General features: G+C 49.0%; 1 protein-coding gene across 1 annotated transcript; it reads left to right on the top strand.

Moving 5' to 3' along the window:
• Positions 1–56: 56 nt before the first annotated feature.
• Positions 57–18250, top strand: PMVK (phosphomevalonate kinase). The gene is made up of 6 exons (XM_082616611.1): positions 57–343; positions 2533–2596; positions 5255–5407; positions 7990–8119; positions 9189–9341; positions 18043–18250. The coding sequence occupies exons 1-5, from the start codon at positions 249–251 to the stop codon at positions 9323–9325; spliced, it is 579 nt and encodes a 192-aa protein (XP_082472737.1). The 5' UTR covers positions 57–248; the 3' UTR covers positions 9326–9341; positions 18043–18250.
• The last annotated feature ends 2994 nt before the right edge of the window (positions 18251–21244 follow it).

Raw genomic sequence — 21244 nt, 5'->3', positions numbered from 1 at the left:
AGGCTAGAAGGCTGCCCTAAGAATTAACCTTCTTTCTCTCCATAATCCATTTGTGCAGGCTTTAATTTAAAGTCACGGAAGCACGTGTTGCGGGCTGACAGTCCTCTCCACGGCCATGAAGAAGACGGGGGCGGAACCCCTCCTTGTTGCCACTCCACCGAGTGGCCGCGTCCATTCTGGGCCCGGTGGCCTGATTTAAGGGGTAGGGAAAAGTGTCAGTTTTAGGGATCTCAAAGGGTGGCGGCCCCATGGCCCCGCTGGGAGGCGCCCCGCGGCTGGTGCTGCTGTTCAGCGGGAAGAGGAAATCCGGGAAGGACTTCGTGACCGAGGCGCTGCAGAGCAGGTGTCCGCGGGGCGGGGAAGGGGGAGGACAGGGGAGATCCCGAATCACGTGACACGAGGGGGTCTGTTGGGGTGTGATGGAGTGAGCTTTGGAGTTGAGGTCCTCGGGTTGCAGGGCAGAAGGAGCGCTGGGCGGCGAGAAGTGAAGGACTGTCACCGTCACGTAAAACAGCAGTCTGCACACGCCCACCTCAAAGAACCAGGCGGCCACCTCTCCTAAGACTGTAAGCTGTAGGTCTCTCCAAGAAGCATTAGTAACAGTTACTACCACGGCATTTTTTATACATTATTCTTAATCCTCCAGACAGTGTTGCGAGGTGATGGTTACAGAAAAGGAAACTGTGTCACAGATAAAGGATTTGCCTCAGACCACACCTCAGTTGTATCAGACTTCAAAGACGAATCCTTGCCCAACACACCACCTTATCGCTGCGGTTTACTGAGCCTTTATTGTGTGTCACAGTGTTGTTAGGTACTGCGTGGTATTATTAATCAGTATCTCCATTTCACAGATGAAGAAACTGAGACTCTGAAAAGTTAAAAACAAACAAAAAAACCCAAACCCAAACTTGCCAGAAACACAAAGTAATCAGTAGATCCAGAACTCAAATTCAGCTTTAGCCTAGCTCCAAGGAATGGGTTCTTTTTGCTTTACCTCACTGCTTCTCCTAATAATACCTTTTGCTCAGGTTTTCTTCCAAAGCAAGGTGTTCTGTGTGGGAGCATTTTTGTTGGGCTAGGAGAGCACAGAAGCCTGAGAACGTGGAGTGGGGCTCCTCTCCTCTTGAAGGCCAGTGTGGTGAGGGTAACAGGAGGCTGCTTTGGGGCACCATGGGGGTTCTAAGAGGTTGCAGAAAAGCCCAGGGCAGAATTTGCCGCCCTAATCTTTCACCACTAAGTATCCGCCACCTTTTCCTAAGTAACATTTCTTCTTACCACCCAACATATAAATCAATTCGTGATCAGAAGCACAGGCTCTAGAATTAGACTGCTGGGGTTCGAATCCTGACTCAACCACTTATTCGATTGTGATCTTGTACAAGTTTCTTTTCTTTTTTTTAAAAAAAATAAATAAATAAACAAATTATTTATTTATTTTTGGTAGTGTTGGGTCTTTGTTGCTGTGCACGGGCTTTCTCTAGTTGTGGCGAGCGGGGGGCTACTCTCCGTTGCGGTGCACAGGCTTCTCATTGCGGTGGCTTCTCTGGTTGCAGAGCGCGGGCTCTAGGCGCGGGCTTCAGTAGCTGTGGCACTCGGGCTCAGTAGTTGTGGCACATGGGCTCTAGAGCGCAGGTTCAGTAGTTGTGGCGCACGGGGCTTAGTTGCTCCCCAGCGTGTGGGATCTTCCCGGACCAGGGCTCGAACCTGTGTCCCCTTCATTGGCAGGCAGATTCTTAACCACTGCGCCACCAGGGAAGCCTGTACAAGTTTCTCATGAGAAAGTTTTGTCATCTGTGAGATGGAGATAATAATAGGGTGATTGTAAGGGTTAAATGAGATAACGCACATGAAGGGCTTGGAACAATTCTTGGCATTTAGTAAAGGCATAGGAACTAAATGTTGGCTTTTATATTTATTTTACCCACATTGGCTCTGTTACTTGCAACGGTGCTTTGGGTGAGTCAGTTTTCCTCACTCAACCTCAGTTTCCTCATCTGAAACATGGAAATAAGAACATCTATCTCACCATGTCAGTGTTTAAGTGAATCTGTAAGGTCAAGGTCAGGGCAATGTCAGGGCAGAAATCATGTATCTTATTCACATTCGTATCACCTGGATCCAAATATAGAACCCAACAAATGGTTGGTTGAGTAAATTGAACAACTGAATGAATGAATTATTTATGTGTGGTGACCAAGTCACTTGAGACTGAGATACCCCTGGCTGTGAGAGAACTAGTCCAGGGGCCCAGCAGTAACTGAATCCAGCCAGAATATTGCCAGGATGTTCACACTGTAATTATGCTTTTATTTGTTTTCCCTGTTAGTTTCAGGGCTCTTTCACATTCGAGTTTCATAATAATCCTGTGGGAGACAGAAAAGAAACTGTTATCCCCATTTTACAGATGAGGAAATCAGGGAAGTTGAGACCTGACAAAGTTATATAGATGCCAGTAGCAGAAATGGTGCTTCACTCTTCTGGGGCCTGGAAGCTTTAGGTTAACGGGGTTCGGATCTCCCTGTCTCACAGACTTGGAGCTGATGTGTGTGCTGTCCTCCGGCTCTCTGGTCCACTCAAGGAGCAGTATGCTCAGGTAGGTGGTGGTTCTGTGGCATCTGGTGGGTTGGAAGAAGCCAGCTCCTGAGCTTTGGTTGCTGTGCTGTTGCTTGAGTCATGAGCAGCGTCTCTCTGACTCCTTTTGGGAGGGTGGCAGACGGCTCTCCGCTTTCTATAGGTGGACCTTTTGGGGGCATTTTCTGTTTGTTTCTTTCCCATTGCCCTTACTCACTTCAGGCCACCTCCCTAGAGCGTGTTCAGGAAAGTGTGTCCAGAAAAGGCTGTAGACGTGAGTTGGCAGCTATGATGCCATGTTATTGGTAAGGGTCTGTCCCCTTATTCAAAAAATATGACACACATCACCCCCCTCCCCCCATTAAAGCTGGCCAGCAACAACCCTTGGAATTCTCCCCTTAGAAGTTTAATCACATGAAAAAAGCAAGATGTAGAACAGTGTATAGAGAATGCTGCATTTGTATAAAAATGGGGAAAATTGTAAATATATTTGCTCATATACTTAGCCATTCAACCAATATTTATGGGGTGCATTCAGCACCGTTCTAGGCGCTTGGGATGTGTAAAAGCCTGGGCAGGATACATAAGAGACTGGACCATTGGCTGCCTCCAGGGAAGGGACCTACATGGCTGGGGAACAGAGGAGGGAGAGAGATTTTTCACTGTAAACGATGTTTATCTTTTGAATTTTGAACCATGTAGATTAAAAAAAAATAGGACTGCAAAAAATAAGTAGGAACTCTCAGGATCTTAGACTTCAGAAAGGGAGCCTGGAGGGTGGGATTAGCTCCCCACACAATGAAGAGCCTGATCTTCGCTTACATTTCTGTCCTTGACCTCTAGGTGCACCCTTCCAGGGACTTGTGCTCATGGCCCCTTGGTCAGTTGGCCTGAGACTGAACTTCTGGGTCCACACAAAATGAATTTGTCCCCTCCTTCCATATGACGGCCCCATCTCCATGGGAAGCATTCTCCTGAACCATCGGGTCTTCTCCCACCACCTAAACAGACCCATTCATAGGGTGGCAGCCTGGGGGATCCTGGGAATAAAAGATTCAGTGGTTTTCAATTTTCTTTTTTTTTTTTTAGTGGGAACCTTTCCCAAATGAAATTGGATGCAGAAATTCCTTGTATCCAGTAGATAGACTGGGAGTGACTCTGAGTGGAGCGGAGGCACTCAGCCTTCCCCAGTGGGGCTTGGGCACCTCCAAACCCCAGGGCTCAGAGGAGCAGTTTGAAAACCACTGATCTGCTTCCAAACTTCCCAAATTAGGCCCCACTCCAGACCAGTGAGCCAGGCTGGAGGGTGGGGTAGGGTGAGTGGGCAGGCGTTTGCATTTCTAAAACCCCAGTAGGAGATGGATAGGCCAGCCTGCGCCCGCTGTTTTTAAGTCCAGCACTGCTTCATCCATTGCTCCCATTTGAAAACAAATTCAAAATGAAATGTTAATGCATTGATTTTTTAAGTTGCAATGGGGAATATAATTGACAAGCAGACCATAATGCTCCTGGTGGCTAATCTCCCCCTGTGGTAAAGAGTACATGGCGGGGCTTCCCTGGTGGAGCAGTGGTTAAGAATCCACCTGCCAATGCAGGAGACACGGGTTCGAGTCCTGATCCAGGAAGATCCCACATGCCGCGGAGCAACTAAGCCCGTGTGCAACAGCTACTGAGCCTGTGCTCTAGAGCCCACGTGCCACAACTACTGAAGCCCGTGAGCCTAGAGCCCGTGCACCGCAACGAAGAGAAGCCCCTGCTCGCCGCAACTAGAGAAAGCAGCCAAAAAAAAAAAAAAAAAAAAAAAAGTACATGGCAAACTAGTTTATAGTTTATAAATGGGAGATGGCTGCTGGCCCCACTGTGGAATAGGGTGCAGGTAGGTGATTTGACTTGCTGGGTCACGGCCCCTTCAGTTTGTACATGAAGAAACTGAGTCTTTCGGGAGAGGGTCTTGCTGCAGTGAATGCCAGGGGAGCTGAAACCTGAACTGAGTGATGTTTTTCAGACCCCCTCCCATCCTGGGGCCCTCTGGATGGCCCCTCCTGCTCGTCAGTGTCCCTGGAGAAGGGAAGGCTGGGTCTGGAAGGGGTTCCCTAGGGTAGTCAGAATAGCCCCTCCTGCTCCAGGGGTCCAGGAGTGCCCAGAGCCAAATGTAGTGATGCTGATGCAGCAAAGGTGGCAGGAATTTGGGGATGAGGAAGGGGGTGAGGGGAAGGGGAGAGAGACAGGGAAGCTAAGTCTCCTGGGCTTTGGGATGGGGACAAACGATGCCAGAGGGGTTGTGGAAGGACACAGAATGTGATGTTTTCAGATTTCCCACTTTAGTTGAAGACTAAGCCTGTGCCCAAGGGAGGTAAACTAATTTCAGGTTTAGTTTAAGCCAGAAATGATTGGGAAGGTAAAACCGTTGCAAAAGAGAAAACCACATCACACATTTAAAGACAAACTGAAACAATCTCTGGATTATCCCAAGGTGTTTCTTCCATCTGCCAGTGTTTGAGAGTTCTTAGCTGCTAGGGCCCTTTCCCCTGCAGGCCTCTGGCCTGGCAGCAACCTCACGAGTCCTTGCGGCAGCCCTCAGGGAAGGCAGGTGAGGGGAGGGGTGGCCCTCCCTCTGTTTTAGGGAAGACCTAAGCGAGGTTGAGAGGGTGGTGGCATAAACAGAATGTGCTTTGGGCAGGAGCACGGCTTAGACTTCCAGAGACTCCTGGATGCCAGCACCTACAAGGAGCCCTTTCGGAGGGACATGATCCGCTGGGGGGAGGAGAAGCGCCAGGCCGACCCAGGCTTCTTCTGCAGGAAGATCGTGGAGGGCGTCTCCCAGCCCGTCTGGGTAAGTGGGCTCTATGGCAGCATTAGGAAAATCTGTTTCCCCAGCCGTCTGCCTCTCCCCAGACATATCTCACATGTGTCCATTTCTCTCTCCCCACGGCCACTCCCCTGGTCCAAGCTCCTGCTGTCTCTCACCCAGACAGTCGTAGTAGCCCTCACACTGGTGCCTGCTTTGGCTCTTGTTCCTTGTGATCCATGCATCACACAGCAGCCAGAGTGACCTTTTAAAAACATCAACCAAGTCATGTTTAGAACCCTTTGTCCCACTGTTTTGATGGACAAAATCAAAATCTGTAATGTGAACTTCTGGGCCTTGAATGATTGGCTCCTGCAGCCCTTTTAGCCTCCTTACTCCTTAAGCCACAGCAACACTGGCCTTCTCTCTGTTCCTCAAATAAATCAAACCCCTTCTGGAATCAAGGCCTTTGCCCGTGTCCTTCTACCTGCCCGGACTGCCCTTTCTATCCCTCTTCACCTGGTTAGCTCCAGCTCAGCTCCCATGACACCTCCACAGGGAAGACTTCCCTGATGCCCAGGTCTTAACTGGCGCTCCTGGTCAGGTGCTCCCATAGCACCTTATTACCCTTTTCCTTCCTCATTCATTCTGGCAGCCAGTAGTATCTTCTAGTAGCAGGACTGGTTCCAGGTGATTTGGGGATACATCATGTGAAAATCTGATGAAGTCCCTGCTCTCAGAGTACTTACATTATAGCTGGGGGCAGAGGGAGTTAGGCCCTAAAAAAATATAGAATATGTCAGGTGGAGATAAATACTAAGGGACAAAATAAAGCAGGCCAGGACTCTGAGGAGGGCTGGGTTGCTGCTTTATTAAGAGTATCAGGGAAGGTCTCACTGATGTGATGACATTTGAGCAGGACCTGAAGGAAGTAAGGGAGTGACCCAAATGGGTTTTTGTGGGTGAAGGGAGAGTGGCAGGAGGTGAGGCCAGATCATGAAGATTCTCTGGAAGAGCCTGGGGTTTCTCTGAGTGAGATGGGGACTCACTGGAGGGTTTGGAGCAGAGGAGAGGCATGGTCTGCTCTAAGGTTTAGAAAGCTCTCCCTGGCTGCTGCGGGAGGTCAAGGATGGAAGCAGAGAGGCCAGGCAGAGGATCTTTCCACAAGACAGCAAAATGGCCGTGGCTCGGCTCGGGGCGGTGGTGGAGTGGAGAGAAGGGGAGGATTCTGCACAGATTTTGAGGATAGAACCAATAGGATTTCCCGATATGATGGCTCTGGGAGACAAATCCAAGGGTTTTGTTCAGAGTAGCTAGACAGATGGAGTTGTGATTTTCTGAGACAGGGATGGTGTGGAGGAACAGGTCTGGGGAGAAAATCAGGAGTTCAGTTTCAGAGTGGTAAGGTCGAGATGCTTGTTGATATGCGCTGTGATTACATGGTAATTAGTGAAGCTGCATCTTTAGAGTCTGTCTCTCCCACCAGACAGTGAGCATCCTGAGGGCAAGCACCAGGTCTGTTGTGCTCACCACTCTATCCCCAGTGCCTAGCACAGTGCCCGGCACACAGTAGGTGTTTGACATAGTACTTGTTTAAGAGCTGGGTGAATGAACATGTCCACAGCATGGACAAAAACAGCTGACCTCTTTATTCACTTATTCATTCGTTCATTGACCGTGTGCTCCTGAGTGCTCCTTATGTGTCAGAGGGTGCTAAGGGCCAGGGATAGAGCAGTGAATGGAGACAAAGTCCTTCCCCTCATGGAGCTGACTCTACGGAGTGCAGATCAGGCAATAAACACACAAACAGATAAATAGTGACGGTTTCATGAATACTTAGTGCTCAGAGAAAAATAAAAAGCATATAAGAATTGGAAGGGACAGGAAGAGAGCCAGGAAGGATGGTAGGGACAGCCTCTCCAAGGAGGTGATATTTGAGCAGAAACCTCCATGAAGCAAGGGAGCCTCCCTCACGATTATCTCGGCAGAGGAAGTAGGATGTGCAAAGGCCCTGAGGAGGAGACCTGGTTGGTATGTTTAAGAAACAGCAAGGTTTTCAGTTGGCTGCAGCAGAATGAATGAAGGGTAAATGATGGGAAATAGGTGCCAGATCTTATAGGTCCTTGTAAGTTGGGGTGAGAGCTTTGGATTGTATTAGAATTATGGGAAACCTTTGAGAGATTTAGGGCAAGGGACTGACAGGAATCACATTTACATTTTAAAAGGTGCTGGGGGCAGGGACCGATTAGGGTATCTTTGTTTCTGGCCCCAGTTTGCTCATCTGTCAAATGAGTGCATTGGACTGGCTGATCTGACTTCAAAGCTTGAGGCCTCTTCTTCAGCTCAGCGATGACTGACATGACCGTAGAATACAGTGTGGGCATATCGGGCTGCAGACTGCAGCAGTCAGGAAAGGGCTGCCTGGAGGGAGGAGGGGATGTCCGTCCCAGCTGGCTGGGTAATAATAGGGAATGGGGCTACACTTTTCTGGGTTTTGTAGTCCATGCTCCTGTTTATTTGGACTGGGTCTGGGTCTTCTCCTCTTTCTCCCTTACCCCCAGTGCCTTGTCCTGTTGCTCCCTGCACCATGCCCCTGTTGGTCACTTGTTTGTGTCCTTTCCCTGCAGCTGGTGAGTGACACACGGAGGGTGTCTGACATCCAGTGGTTTCGGGAGGCCTATGGGGCTGTGACGCAGACGGTCCGCGTGGTGGCCACAGAGCAGAGCCGACAGCAGCGGGGCTGGGTGTTCACACCAGGTGAGCTGCTCACAACCTCTACCCCAAGGCTCGGCACACAGGCCAGCCGCCCCACCTGTAGACCAGGCCACCCGCTCCTGGGCTCTTGGTCTGGTCTTCCGCTGTCTCCCTGGCAGGATGTGGGGAGTGAGCAGGGGATTATAAAAAGGAGTCTGAGGCCTGGGGCTCAGGAGCACCTCCAGATTAAAAAGTGGAGTTGGGTAGAGGATGGTATCCTTGGGGGTGAAGGTTGCCCTGTGACCTTGGCCTGGTATCCTTACCTGGGCTGCCTTCTCCAGGCCAGTGGGCTTCTGGAGGTCTGGCTGGGACCCATTCCCCTGGTCCTTCACCTTTGCTTTCCAGCCTGGTGGGGGGACTGACAGTGGGTCAGAGGGTGGGCCCGACAAACTTCACTCCTGTTTGATTAACAGAGTAGGGGGAGGGGGAAGAGGAAGCTCTACTAGGCAGCCTTAGTGGTGCCAGCCCAGGACCTACTCTGTGGCAATTCAGAGGCATAGCTCATATGTCTTCCCTGCCCTAGGTCATTGTGACTCGGGGAAGTTCAGATCAGTGGGTACGACCCTTCCTAATGGCTGCTCACCTCCTGGGCACTCACTCTGGCCAGGCCCATGCTAAGCCCTTTAAACATTATCTCACTTTATAGTAGCAGCAAACCCACCAGGTAGATGCTCTTATTACCATTCCCATTGTCAGGTGAGAATGGCACACTCTGCCTTCCAAGAGAACTGAATCACAGATACAGGGATAGAAATGGACACAACCAGCTTCACATAAAATGAAAACGAAATGGCCATTTGGGTTGTCTGTGGTTTGAGATGGCAGTGACAAGTGAAGACTTAAGTCAGCGGGACCCTCTGTGGGGCTCAGGTGGCTGTGGACTGCTGAACCTGCTATCCTGGTGTTTCATGGGGTGGGGAAGTGCCCTCTGGGGTAAGTGGAGCTTGGTTCCGGAGGGACTGAGGGGAGTGTGAGAGAGGGTGGCTCCATGTGGGGTCAGCAGGCCACAATGCCCAATGCCTGGTTTTTGTCAGGAGGGATGGGGCCTGACCTCGCCATACCTCCTCTGCAGGGGTGGATGATGCTGAGTCAGAATGTGGCCTGGACAACGTCGGGGCCTTCGATTGGGTCATTGAGAACCACGGAGAAGAGCAGCGTCTGGAGGAGCAGCTGGAGCAGCTGATAGAATTTGTCCGCTCCAGGCTTTAGCTGGCAGGTTCTAGGAGTGAGTGGGGGCTTCCAGGGTGAGGGTGGGCTCCCTGGGCCGAACATGTGGTTGCCGATGCTGGCCGAGGTTGGGGGAGCAGACAGAGGGCCTGGGTCAAGGTTTCTGGGGGCTGGTAGATGTCAAACAAGTTAAGAAACCACCAGGGACCTCATTTCTTCGTGGAAAGGACAGCCCTACCTCTTTACAAGGAGACTTAAAGGGCAGAGGGGTGTGAGTTGGCTGTGCTTGAAGCAGAAGCATCACCACCTCCATGGGCGCCAGACCTGTCAGCCTGTGGTGGCCTTGCTTCCCCGACTGGATGCTTTCAGCCTCTTGTTCTCGTCAAGAGCCTGGGGCTCCCCAGTGTGGATACTAATAAACCTTCTTGGAGCACCTGCTCAGAGCTGGACATCTCTCATTTCCCGGATGACAACCCAGCCTGTGTGGCTCCGTAGGGCCTGGGTTGTCCTGGTGGCTGTGGGTTTCTGCTCCGCCTCCCAGCTGGGCGGGAACATATCCTGCAGAGGCTGACCTTGATCCGGGCCAAGTGGGTAAAAGGCTTGTATGTGTCTGAGGCAGGATTGGAGTCTGAGGGTCTTGTCTTCTGGGATGGCCCCAAGAGAGGCTCAGCATTCCACAGAAAGTGCCACCAGCAAGTACCCAGAGGGACTGGGGTATCATAGAGGGGCAGAGGCACCAGAGCTTGATGGCACCTGGTAACCATTGTTTGGCCCTGGGCAAGTCACCATAAACCTCAGCTTTCCCGTAGAAGGCCTTGGACTTGACCCCTTTTATTTATATAGCCTTATACAATTTCTAAATTTCTTCCAGATTCTTCACAGCCACCCTGTGAAATATTCAAGGAGGGCATTTTCATCTGCATTTAGCAGATGCCAAGGACTCAGAGAAGTGAACAACTTGCCCAGGGTGGAGGGTTAGTATGTATTTGTGCTCCGGCCAGGACACAGGCTGCCTGACTCCTGACCAGGCCCCTCGGCCATGTGCCTTTGGGGTACGGTGCAAAGACCTGTGGCTCCTGGCCGTCCTCAGGCCTAGCCTGAACCCGCCAAGTCTCTGGCCCTGGCTTTGTTCTCCTCCTACAAATCCTGTGGGTTCTCACTGATAAGGGGACAACCAAAGAAATTCCATCAGTTTCACCGTGACCCAAACTGAACTCTACATATTCCTGCCCACATCTCCTCCCTACATCACCTCTTCCTGATGCTAGTTCCCTGGCTCTTCAGTTAACCAGGCCTGAAAGCTTGACAGTCATCGTGGACTACTCCATGTCCCCTGACCCCCGGCTAATCAGCCCCCAGGTTCTGTTAACCTGCCCTCCCTGTGTCTGCTACTGTAGGGAAGTCTGTGTGCCCAATGCGTAGTGAGGCCAAACAATACTAAAACCTCAGAGTTTGGAGCAGAGAAAGGTTTATTGCAGGGCCGTGCAAGGAGACAGGTGGCTCATGTCTTAAAAACGCTGAACTCCCCTCAAGCTTTCAGCAAAGCCCTTTTATAGGAAAGGTGAGGGAGGGCTGTGGTTAGTTGTTGCAAACTTCTTTGGTGTCAGATCCTTTGTTCTTGAGGTCAGGTCACGGTCAGGTCACGATGTTCCTGTAATCCTCCACCAAAACAAATGTTATTCTCTGTTCTAACCAGAAAGGGCAAGGTCCCAAAGGCTCAACTTTTACTCTCTGAGGTCCAGGTCCTGGCTAAGAGGAGGGGGTCCCTGCGGAGGTCAGGTACCCTGCCGGGAGCGTTGGTTAAGCACCTAGTCTGGGTCTTACCGCCAGTGCCCAGGCCCGGCTGAAGAGGCAGATCTCAGCTTGCAAGCACCCTCAGGGCCAGGTCCCCAGACCCTGCCCAGCCATCATCACTGAGGGAGCCAGGTGCCCAAGGACCCAACTGGCCCTCAGGCTCCTCAGGCCACCCAAACGGCGGGGCCAGGTCACGCAGACTACGAGCCATGTAGACTGCTGCTGCCATTAGGGTCGCAGAGGCGGGTATGGGGGAGAGGTTCACTGCAGCCTCAAGGCCTGGGCCCAGCCAGTGGGCGGCCATGGAGAGGGCGTGAGCTCTGCAGGACACAGCCCCCAGCCTGTCGCTGGGCGCCCAGCTCATCCGCAGGGCCCGAGGCCAGAAGGCCTGGAGGGCCCCGGGGAGAAGGCTGTGACCCGTCTTTTACCGGACTCTCTGACACAAGGACCACTGCCAGGCCGACTGTTGGTGGGGCGGGGCCACTAACCGCGGCGCTCAGGGTCTCGCGCTAACAGGCGCGAGCTAAGGGCTGCGTCCCCGCCCCGCCCCTATTACGCGTCTTCTCTCTGGGATTCTCACTGGAAGGTAAACTCCCTGATGGTTGGGGCGTGTCTGTCTTGTAGTTGTAGCCCTGCCTCCCAGAGTTGTAGGCCCACAGTGGGCACTCAGAAAACGGGTGTGATTGGATGCACGGTGAGGCAGGACTGTAGGAGTCACGCTGGAATCAGGTGGTGATCATGCGGTACATGTTTCCTCATCTTCACCTGGAGGCTCTGACCCAGCCCCTGGGGCCTGGTACCTCTGCTCCCCGCTGGCATTGAGCCAGGACTGGCTTGGAGGCCACTGGGGTCCTTTCCAACGCAGAGACTCCGCCTCCTCGGGGCTCTTCTCAGAGTTGACAGCCGAGGCTCTTTGTGAGGTCATTTCCCCCTCCGTGTGGTACCAGACCGAGAGATCACAGATCTGTTTTTTTTTTTCTTCCTAGCTTTATTGAGCTATAATTGACATAATTGACATATAATATTGTATAAGTTTAAGGTGATATGATATCACATGATATATATATATATTTTTTGCGGTCCGCGGGGCTCTCACTGCTGTGGCCTCTCCCGCTGCGGAGCACAGGCGCCGGACGAGCAGACTCAGCGGCCATGGCTCACGGGCCCAGCCGCTCCGTGGCATGTGGGATCTTCCCGGACTGGGGCACAAACCCGTGTCCCCTGCATCGGCAGGCGGACTCTCAACCACTGCGCCACCAGGGAGCCCCAACATGATTTTTTTTTTTTTAATAGGTACTTTTATTTATTTATTTATGGCTGTGTTGGGTCTTCGTTTCTGTGCGAGGGCTTTCTCCAGCCGCGGCAAGCGGGGTCCACTCTTCATCGCGGTGCGCGGGCCTCCCACTATCGCGGCCCCTCCTGTTGCGGAGTACAGGCTCCAGACGCGCAGTCCCCAAAATTGTGGCCCACAGGCCTAGTTGCTCCACGGCACGTGGAATCCTCCCAGACCAGGGCTCGAACCCGTGTCCTCTGCATTGGCAGGCAGACTCTCAACCACTGCGCCACCAGGGAAGCCCCCCAACATGATATTTTGATACATGTATATATTATGAAATGATTACCACAAAATAAGGGTAGTTAACACCTCCGTCACTTCACATAACTGCCATTTTTTTGGGTGGTGGTGAGAACTAAATGCAACCTCCAGGTATATAATACAGTATTGCTAAGTACAGTGACTATGTGGTACATTAGATCCCCAGAACTTATTCATCTCATAACTGGAAGTTTGTAACCTCTAGCCAACATCTCTGCATTTCTCCCGCTCCTAGCCCCTGGCAACCACCATTTTACTTTTGTTTCTATGAGTTCAGCTTTTTAAAATTCCATATATAAGTGAGATCATGCAGTATTTGTCTTTCTTTGTCTGAATTATTTCACTTAGCATAATGCCCTCAAAGTTCATCCATGTTGTTGCCAAAGTCAGGGTTTCCCTCCTTTTTTTTTCTGGTTGAATAATATTCCATTCTGTGTATATATATCACACTTTCTTGATCCATTTGTCCACTGATGAACAATTAGGTTGTTTCCATATCTTGGCTATTGTGAATAATGCTACAGTGAACATGGGGGTGCAGATATGTCTTTGAGATAGTTATTTCCTTTCCTTCAGATATATCAGATCTATCTATCTATCTCCTTCCTTAAATATCAAGGAGGCAGGGATGAAGCAGAGAAGGGGAGGTGGCTCTCATATGCCCTTGGTAGGGGTGCTGAGCTGGTTCCTGGCTCTGGGTATTTGGAAGAGTCACAGGATGTGACTTGGGAAGCCAGCGGGTCCACTCCCCACCCTTTGACAAGTTGGCACTGATGCCTCTTAACATGGGAGGCCCCAGTGGCTAACCAGTCACTTCTGATGGACTTGAAGTTTTTCTACGCTTAAAAAAAAATCCCAAACTGATATTTCTCTAAATATCAAAATCAGTAATAACCCTGACTTATGATACCCTATGTTTTGATGAGAGCTTTAGCTGCTTTTTTTTCAAGACATTTTGTCTGTGGTTATGATCTCGGAGTATAGCTCTTATTTTTTAATATTATGTATATGTTCTTATATTTTTTATAAGATTAAAAAAAAATATATATATATATATTTATTTATTTATGGCTGTGTTGGGTCTTCTTCGCTGCACACAGGCTTTCTCTAGTTGCGGCGAGCAGGGGCTACTCTTCGTTGCGGTGCATGGGCTTCTCATTGTGGTGGCTTCTCTTGTTGTGGAGCACGGGCTCTAGGCCCACAGGTTTTAGTAGTTGTGGCTCACGGGCTTAGTTGCTCCATGGCATGCAAGATCTTCCCAGACCAGGGCTCTAACCCGTGTCCCCTGCATTGGCAGGTGGATTCTTAACCAGTGCGCCACCAGGGAGGTCCCTATATGTTCTTTTAATAATTATTTGTATCACTAACATTCTCTTAAAAATTTTATTATTCCACTTCAGAACTGCTGAGTTGAGGCATAGTTGGCATGTAATAACTGCACATATTTAAAGTGTACAATTTGATAAGTTTTGACATTTGTATTGATATATATCCATGAAACCAGTATCATAATCACAATGAACATATCCATCACCCTCAAAAGCTTCACCATGTCTCCTCCTCTTGCCTCTCCCAACCCCTGTCCCCAGGCAGCCACTGGTTTGCCTTCTGTCTCTATAGATTAGTTTGCATTTTCAATAATTTTATATAAATGAGTCATACAGTATACATTTTTTTTTGGTCTGATTTCTTTCACTGAGCATAATTATTTGAGATCCATCTACATTATTGCAGGTTCATGTCAATAGTTCATTTCTTTTTATTCCTGGTGTGTGGTATGAATATATCACCATTGTCTGTCCATTGACCTGCCGGATGTTTGGGTTGTTTCCAGTGTTTGGATATGACAAATAAAGCAGCTATGAACATTTATGTACAAGTTTTTGTGTGGACATGTATTTTCATTTCTCTTGGGTAGATACCTTCTTAACTTTTTAAGGAACTGCCAAACTGTTTTCCAAATTGGTTGTACTACATGTCCACCAGTACTGAATGAGAGTTCCATTTGCTTCATATCCTCACCAATACTTGGTATGGTCAGTCTTTTTAATTTTACCTATTCTAGTAGGCATATAGTGGTACCTCATTAGCATTTTATTTGCATTTCTCTAATTAATTTGTTACAAATCCTATGTTCAGTTTTGATAAAATCTCTCAACAAACTAGGAATAGAATGGAAGATCCTCTACCTGAAAAAGAACATCTACAAAAGTCCTATAGCTAACAGCACACTTTATAGTGAAATACTAAATGCTTTCACTCTAAGACTGGGAATGAGGCAGGGTTGTCCACTCTTATCACCTATTCAACATCATATTGGAGGTTCTGGTCAGTGCAATAAGACAAGAAAAAGAAATAGAAGGCATCCAGATTGGGAGTGAAGAAGTAAAACTGTGTTTATTCATATATGACATGATCATTTATATAGAAAATTTGATGGAATCTCCAAAAAAACTACTAGAACTGATAAGTGAGTTCAACAAGATTTCAGGATATAAGATCAATACATAAAAATCAATTGGGGCTCCCCTGGTGGCACAGTGGTTAAGAATCCGCCTGCCAATGCAGGGGACATGGGTTCGGGCCCTAGTCTGGGAGGATCCCACATGCCCTGGAGCAACTAAGCTCATGCACCACAACTGCTGAGCCTGCGCTCTGGAGCCCACGAGCCACAACCACTGAAGCCCGTGTGCCACAACTGCTGAAGCCCACGCACCTAGAGCCCATGCTCTGCAACAACAAAAGAAGCCACCGCAACGAGAAGCCCGCGCACCACAATGAATAGTAGCCCCTGCTCTCCTCAACTAGAGAAAGCCCTTGTGCAGCAACGAAGAGCCAACACAGCCAAAAATAAATAAATAAATTTACAAAAAAAAGTAAACCTTTAAAAAAATAGCATAAAAACATGGAATAGAGATAAATCTGATAAAAGACATGCCGAACCTGTACACTGAAATCTATAAAACATTGCTGAGAGGAATTAAAGAAGACCTAAAAAACAGAGATTATACCATATTCATAGATGAGAAAACTCAATATTAAGATATTCATTTTTATTGACATCATTACATACAGTGAAATGTACTGATCTTAAGTGTACAATTCAGCAAGTTTGACAAATGTGCACACCTGTGGAACAAAACTCCTTTATAAGATAGAGACATTTCCATCACTCTAGGTTTCTTTTTAACCCTTCCCAGTCAACCTCTGTCCTCCCAGAAACAACTATTATTTTGATTTCTTTCACCATAGATTAATTTTGCCTATTCTGGAATTTCATATAAATAGCTAACATCCAATTTTAAAACACATTCACAATTATTTATTTATTTATTTATTTATTTATTGGCCATGCCATGTAGCTTGCCAGTCTTAGTTCCCCACCAGGGATTGAACCTGGGCCACGGCACTGAAAGTGTGGAGTCCTAACTACTGGGCCACCAGGGAATTCCCCAACGATAATTTATTTTTTAGACTTAACTGGTTTACTGCTCACTTTCAATTCTTTAATGATACCTCAACTTCCCCATGTTTGAATTTTGTATTTTAATTTCTCTCGAGACAGTTGATGTGTCTTCAAATGCTTTTTTCAAAAAGGGCATGTGGGTGATATAATTTTCTGAACCCCTATGAAAGAGAGAATGACATTCTGTTGCCTCTACACGTGGACAGTGACTTGGCTGGCTTAGGATTCGTGACCTGGTTCCACTCTCTGCTCGTGTTTGATATTGCAGAGTCTGAGGTCACCTTGAGTTTTGTTCCTTTGAAGATAACCTCCTTTTTCTGTCTGGATGCTTTGGATTTTTTTTTTTTTTTGGCCTTCATTTTTAAAATTCAAATTCTGGCATTCTCCAAGGCAGAATGTGGACATGTTTCAAGAGAAAAAAGTTGGCGCTCATTGTTCCCTATAAAGTGTTATGGAGAAATGAGATGGAAATTTAAATGATTTCATACATCCAAGTGCCTGCTGCGACGTGAAGTAGTCCCCTTGACAGATGTTGCCTCTCTCAACGTCTTGGGGAGCTCCCCTTTGGTTTGAGGAGTTGGTCTCAGGGATGACAAATTCTCACTCTCTGAAAGCATATTTGGGTTTTGGAAACAGCCAAATGAAATCTGGTGCTAAATTCTGCTGAGGGGAGTGAGGTGAGAGATGCACTTTTTGGCTAGAATAAATAATGCCTATAGTGGAACAACTCTAAAACTTCCTCAAGGCCAGTTCTAGAGAGGAATTTTTAAAAGTTGTCTTATTGTCCATGCCTCTGTGCCTTTGGATATGCCATTCCCTCTGCCTGCAGTGCCCTTTCAGTGGCTTTCACTTGGACCTTCACAACTAAGGGTTGGACCACTGCACTCCCTGAGTGTCTCGTAGTGTGTGCTTTCTCACTGCTCCATCACTCTGTGAGCAATTCAGGAAAGGTTTTTTGTTTGTTTGTTTTTTGAATCTTTGTCTGGTGCCTGGCATGTAGTAGGTCTTAATAAATGTTTGCGGAAATGGAAAAGCTTTTTAAGTGTTAGGAGAGAATATGACCTCCCAAGCTTACTATCTTGAATTCGTCAATGTTCGTTTGGACATATAAAGTTATGGAGAGTGTGTCTGAAGCAACAACTCACTGACTCCTGTTGCATTACTCTTATTTATAAACAGTGGTGTGCTGGTAAATGTTGAAAAATTGGCTCTCTGGGGGGAAGAAAGGCCCCATTTGACCATTTCTATGATGTAAATACTCCTGCTATGGCTGATTTCAAGCTACTAACGTCATGTCAACTGGCTAGCAAAATTCCTGAACATTTAAAAATTAGCTCTTGCAAGCTTGCTCCAGTACATCACCATGAAAATTCTACACCTCTTTTTGTTTTTCCACCATTACCCAGTTTGTCTGGGTGGCTTTTTTGCTGTTTATACAGCACATGTGTTGTATATTTTATCCCTTGCGTCAGTCCAATTATTACTCTTATCCTCAGAGACTACGGGGCTTCTCCAAGGTGGCAAAGCTTTCCTGTCTATTCCTGGGTTTGGTCTCTGTCTGGAGCTCACTGCCAGCACCATGAGGGGCTGGAGAGATATGTGTTTTGCCCAGTCTTCTGTTTGCTGGTGTTGAGGTGAGCTGCCTGGAAGGACCCAAGGACCTGTTCTTGGCCCAGGACGTCCCTGCTGGCAACCAAGCTGTGACGTTTGATGGCCTTTGTCATGTTCACTTGTGACCTGATGAACAGGTGACAAGGAGGTTTGCAATTTTTATTATATGGGGATGAGCAGCTGTCACTTTCATGGCCTAATTCAGGATCTGGATGGTGCCTCATTGTCTGACAGCTGAGTGAAGTGATGCGCTCCTCTTTACAGTTTGGGGTTTTAACCTATTTCTTCCAGGTGCATCCAGGGAGCGTCCAGTCAAAGCTGAGTTCCTCAGGAGCCCAAGCTGAGGGCGATGAGGGCTCCCCCAGGAGGTGAGAGATGGACCTACTGCCTGCTTCCTGCTTTGGTGGTGTTTTTTTTTTTTGTTTTTTTTGTTTTGTTTGTTTGTTTTTTTTGATGTGCACCATTTTTTAAAGTCTTTATTGAATTTGTTACAATATTGCTTCTGTTTTATGTTTTGGTTTTTTGGCCGTGAGGCATGTGGGATCTTAGCTCCCCGACCAGGAATTGAACCCGCACCCCCTGCATTGGAAGGTAACGTCTTAACCACTGGACCGCCAGGGAAGTCCCTCCTGCTTGGTTTTTGTCTTAAATGATAACCAGTTTCAGGGCCTGTGTAAGGTCTGTGTTAGGGACTGTTAGGTTTTCTGGGGAGTCACCCAGATATGTGACATCATAGAAAGCAAGTACTGTAGTGGAACTCAGTGATCTAGCTTCAGATCCTTCACTTACAGATGAGGAAACTGAGGCCCAGTGAGGGGAAGTGTTTTGCTCAACGTCATACAGCAATAGTGGCAATACCAGGACTAGGCCCCAGGGCTCCTGACTCCCCATGCAGGTCTCATCCCCTGCCCTTCGTTTCCCTGTGGGAGCATGAGCCTTGTGCCCTTTATCAGAGGGTGGCAGAGAAGGCCCAGCTTGAGCTCTTGGGAGCTCTGCCAGGTTCCCTGCTTCCTGGGTTTTTCCAGACTTCCCTGAGGAGGCTGGGCCACCTGCCTATGCCACCTGGTGTGTTCTGTTTAGATGAGTCAATCTGTACCAGGAGAGGCCACAGAGGCCGCTTCCCAGGAGGGAACACTCGTGGCGTGAGGGGGATGAGGAAGGGAGAGATGGGTGTACACCTGGACCTGCCGTTCCTCGGAGGCTAGGGCACGGTGGAGGGCCGTGCCCTGCACCACGGCTGCTTTCCATCTGGGCGTTGACAGTGTCTGCTAGGTGGAGACCTTCCCAGCAATGTCCCTGTATCGTGAAAGCTCTGGTGAATTTCCAGGCACACCCAGACCTGAGCCAGTGGTACTTTTGGCAACTCATGTTTCCTGCTGCTGTGGCTGGCTGGTCCCGTAAGGTGGTGTGGAGGCCCCAGGACATCTGGCCTGGGCTGATCATTGTCCTAGCAGATCTGGGATGTTCCAGGAACTATGATAAGTCCTGTTGAGTATTGGCCAAGCAAGCCAGGAAGGGCAGGGAGCTGAGGCCTTGGATCCATTTGGCAAAGTCATTCTCAGCACCTGCCCTCTCGAGGGAGCACCAGGGAGGGGAGGCGCTCAGACCTTGCCCCAGTGGGGGGAGGGGCACAGGGAGGATATTAACTCGGGCGTCAGGCTTTACAGTTTACCATGTGTTTTCATGCATATTATTTCATTCCATTCTCCCAGTAGCCCTATTATTGTTCCCATTTTAGACTGAAGAAATGGGGACAGAGGAGGATGAGTGACTTAGCCCAGCACGCTTTGTCATCAGGCTTGAATCCCACCTGTCACTATCCAGGTGTGCAACCTGGAGCAGGTTAGGTCACTTTCTTGATTCCCACCTGTAAAACGGGAATCTTGCTACTACTGCAGAGGCTGTGCAGGTAGCGCTGCGCTTGCCCTTCGGGAGCTCAGCTAATGAGACTTCTTCTTTCCCCCCCTTATCCCAAACCACATGGCCAGCAACCGGGGAGGTGGGCCTGGAATTTAGGTTTCTTTCCCTCTGATATGTGTGAGATAAACTTGGCATTTTTGGAGAAGGAATTCTTACTAAGAGATAAAGGGAAACACAAACACAGAAATGAGTGTGTGAACTTAAGGGCAGAGTGCTGAGGCCAAGTCTGTGGTGCTGAGCCTCGGGCTGGCTTGCCTGGGGCTCACCCACACCTACCTCTGGCCCTTTGTCCCCTCTCAGTGTGTCTGGCTGGCCTAGACTTGCATGGGCACCCTGGCAGGTCCTCCAGGGTCCTTACGCCTTCCCAGAAGTTTCTCCCACCTGCTCTGGGATTGGACCCTCAGGGCGGGCTCGCTGATGGATTGTCTGAGCCCACCTTGAACTGGGAGGGAGTGCTTAACCAGAATCAGCCCTGGAGCAGGCTCAGCTGTGCCCTTTGGAGGCCCCAGTGCCCAGAGAGGCTTCTCAACGCACCTCAGGATGCCCACCCCTTCCCACCCTGGCACGCAGGCCACAGAGGTTTTTCAATTGACAATCAATTGACATCCTGAGGTCCACACTCAGGATGGTACTGGGCATGCAAGCACAAGTCAGGTGCGATTCAGCGCTTGTTCAGACCTGGTTTACTTCTGTCAATCATTCCTTTTTTAAAAAAAAATAAATTTATTTTATTTATTTATTTTTGGCCGCGTTGGGTCTTCGTTGCTGTGCGTGGGCTTTCTCTAGTTGCAGAGCGGGGGCTACTCTTCGTTGCAGTACGTGAGCTTCTCGTTACAGTGGCTTCTCTTGTTGCGGAGCATGGGCTCTAGGCAGGTGGGCTTCAGTAGTTGTGGCTCGCAGGCCCTAGAGCGTAGCCTCTGTAGCTGTTGCACACGGGCTTAGTTACTCCGCGACATGTGGCATCTTCCCGGACCAGGGCTCCAACCCGTGTCCCCTGCATTGGCAGGCAGATTCTTAATCACTGCACCACCAGGGAAGTCCTTATCAATCAGTCTTCAGAGGCCTCACTTTCATGACATCTGGTGGGATTGAACTTGACCAACTCAGAAAAATCCCAATTGTCAGTTACTTTCAGCTTCCATTAAGCCAAGCTGGTACGGGCTCACTCCTCCCTCCCTCCCTCCCTCCCTCCCTCCCTTCCTTCCTTCTATGATTTTGATGGTCACTGATTTAGCTACTGCAGCAACTCTCCCCTCTCCCCACCACCACTGCCCCCTGGCAAGGGTTATGGATTATATTCAGTACACAATGTACACAGTTTTTTGGTCCCAGGATATGGTGACCTATGGAGGCCTGTACTCATAATTAGGTAATTATTTTTATTTTATTCTGTATTTTTTTGCTAAATATCTCAGGCAGGCCCTGTTCCTACGGCTTCAGTCTCATCCCTTGAATAAATGTTCTGTGCTCTGCTTTCCAGCCATCCTGAACTTATGGATCCCAGTTCCTGGAATCACCAGGCTCTTGCTCATTTCTGTGCTTTTGAGTGTACTGTACCCTCTGCCTGGAACAC

This window comes from Mesoplodon mirus, assembly GCF_964341445.2.
Source record: "Mesoplodon mirus genome assembly, chromosome: 3".
Taxonomy (NCBI): Eukaryota; Metazoa; Chordata; class Mammalia; order Artiodactyla; family Ziphiidae; genus Mesoplodon; species Mesoplodon mirus.
Note: the sequence above shows the minus strand (reverse complement) of the source record. Positions and strands in the feature narration are given on the sequence as shown.

What these genes read in the sequence shown, in the direction of transcription:
- PMVK (XM_082616611.1), top strand. Translation starts at nt 249, where the DNA reads ATGGCCCCGCTGGGAGGCGCCCCGCGGCTGGTGCTGCTGTTCAGCGGG. An exon ending in ACCGAGGCGCTGCAGAGCAG is followed by an intron (nt 344 to 2,532) that starts GTGTCCGCGGGG and finishes CCTGTCTCACAG; the next exon opens with ACTTGGAGCTGATGTGTGTG. An exon ending in GGGCTGGGTGTTCACACCAG is followed by an intron (nt 8,120 to 9,188) that starts GTGAGCTGCTCA and finishes CCTCCTCTGCAG; the next exon opens with GGGTGGATGATGCTGAGTCA.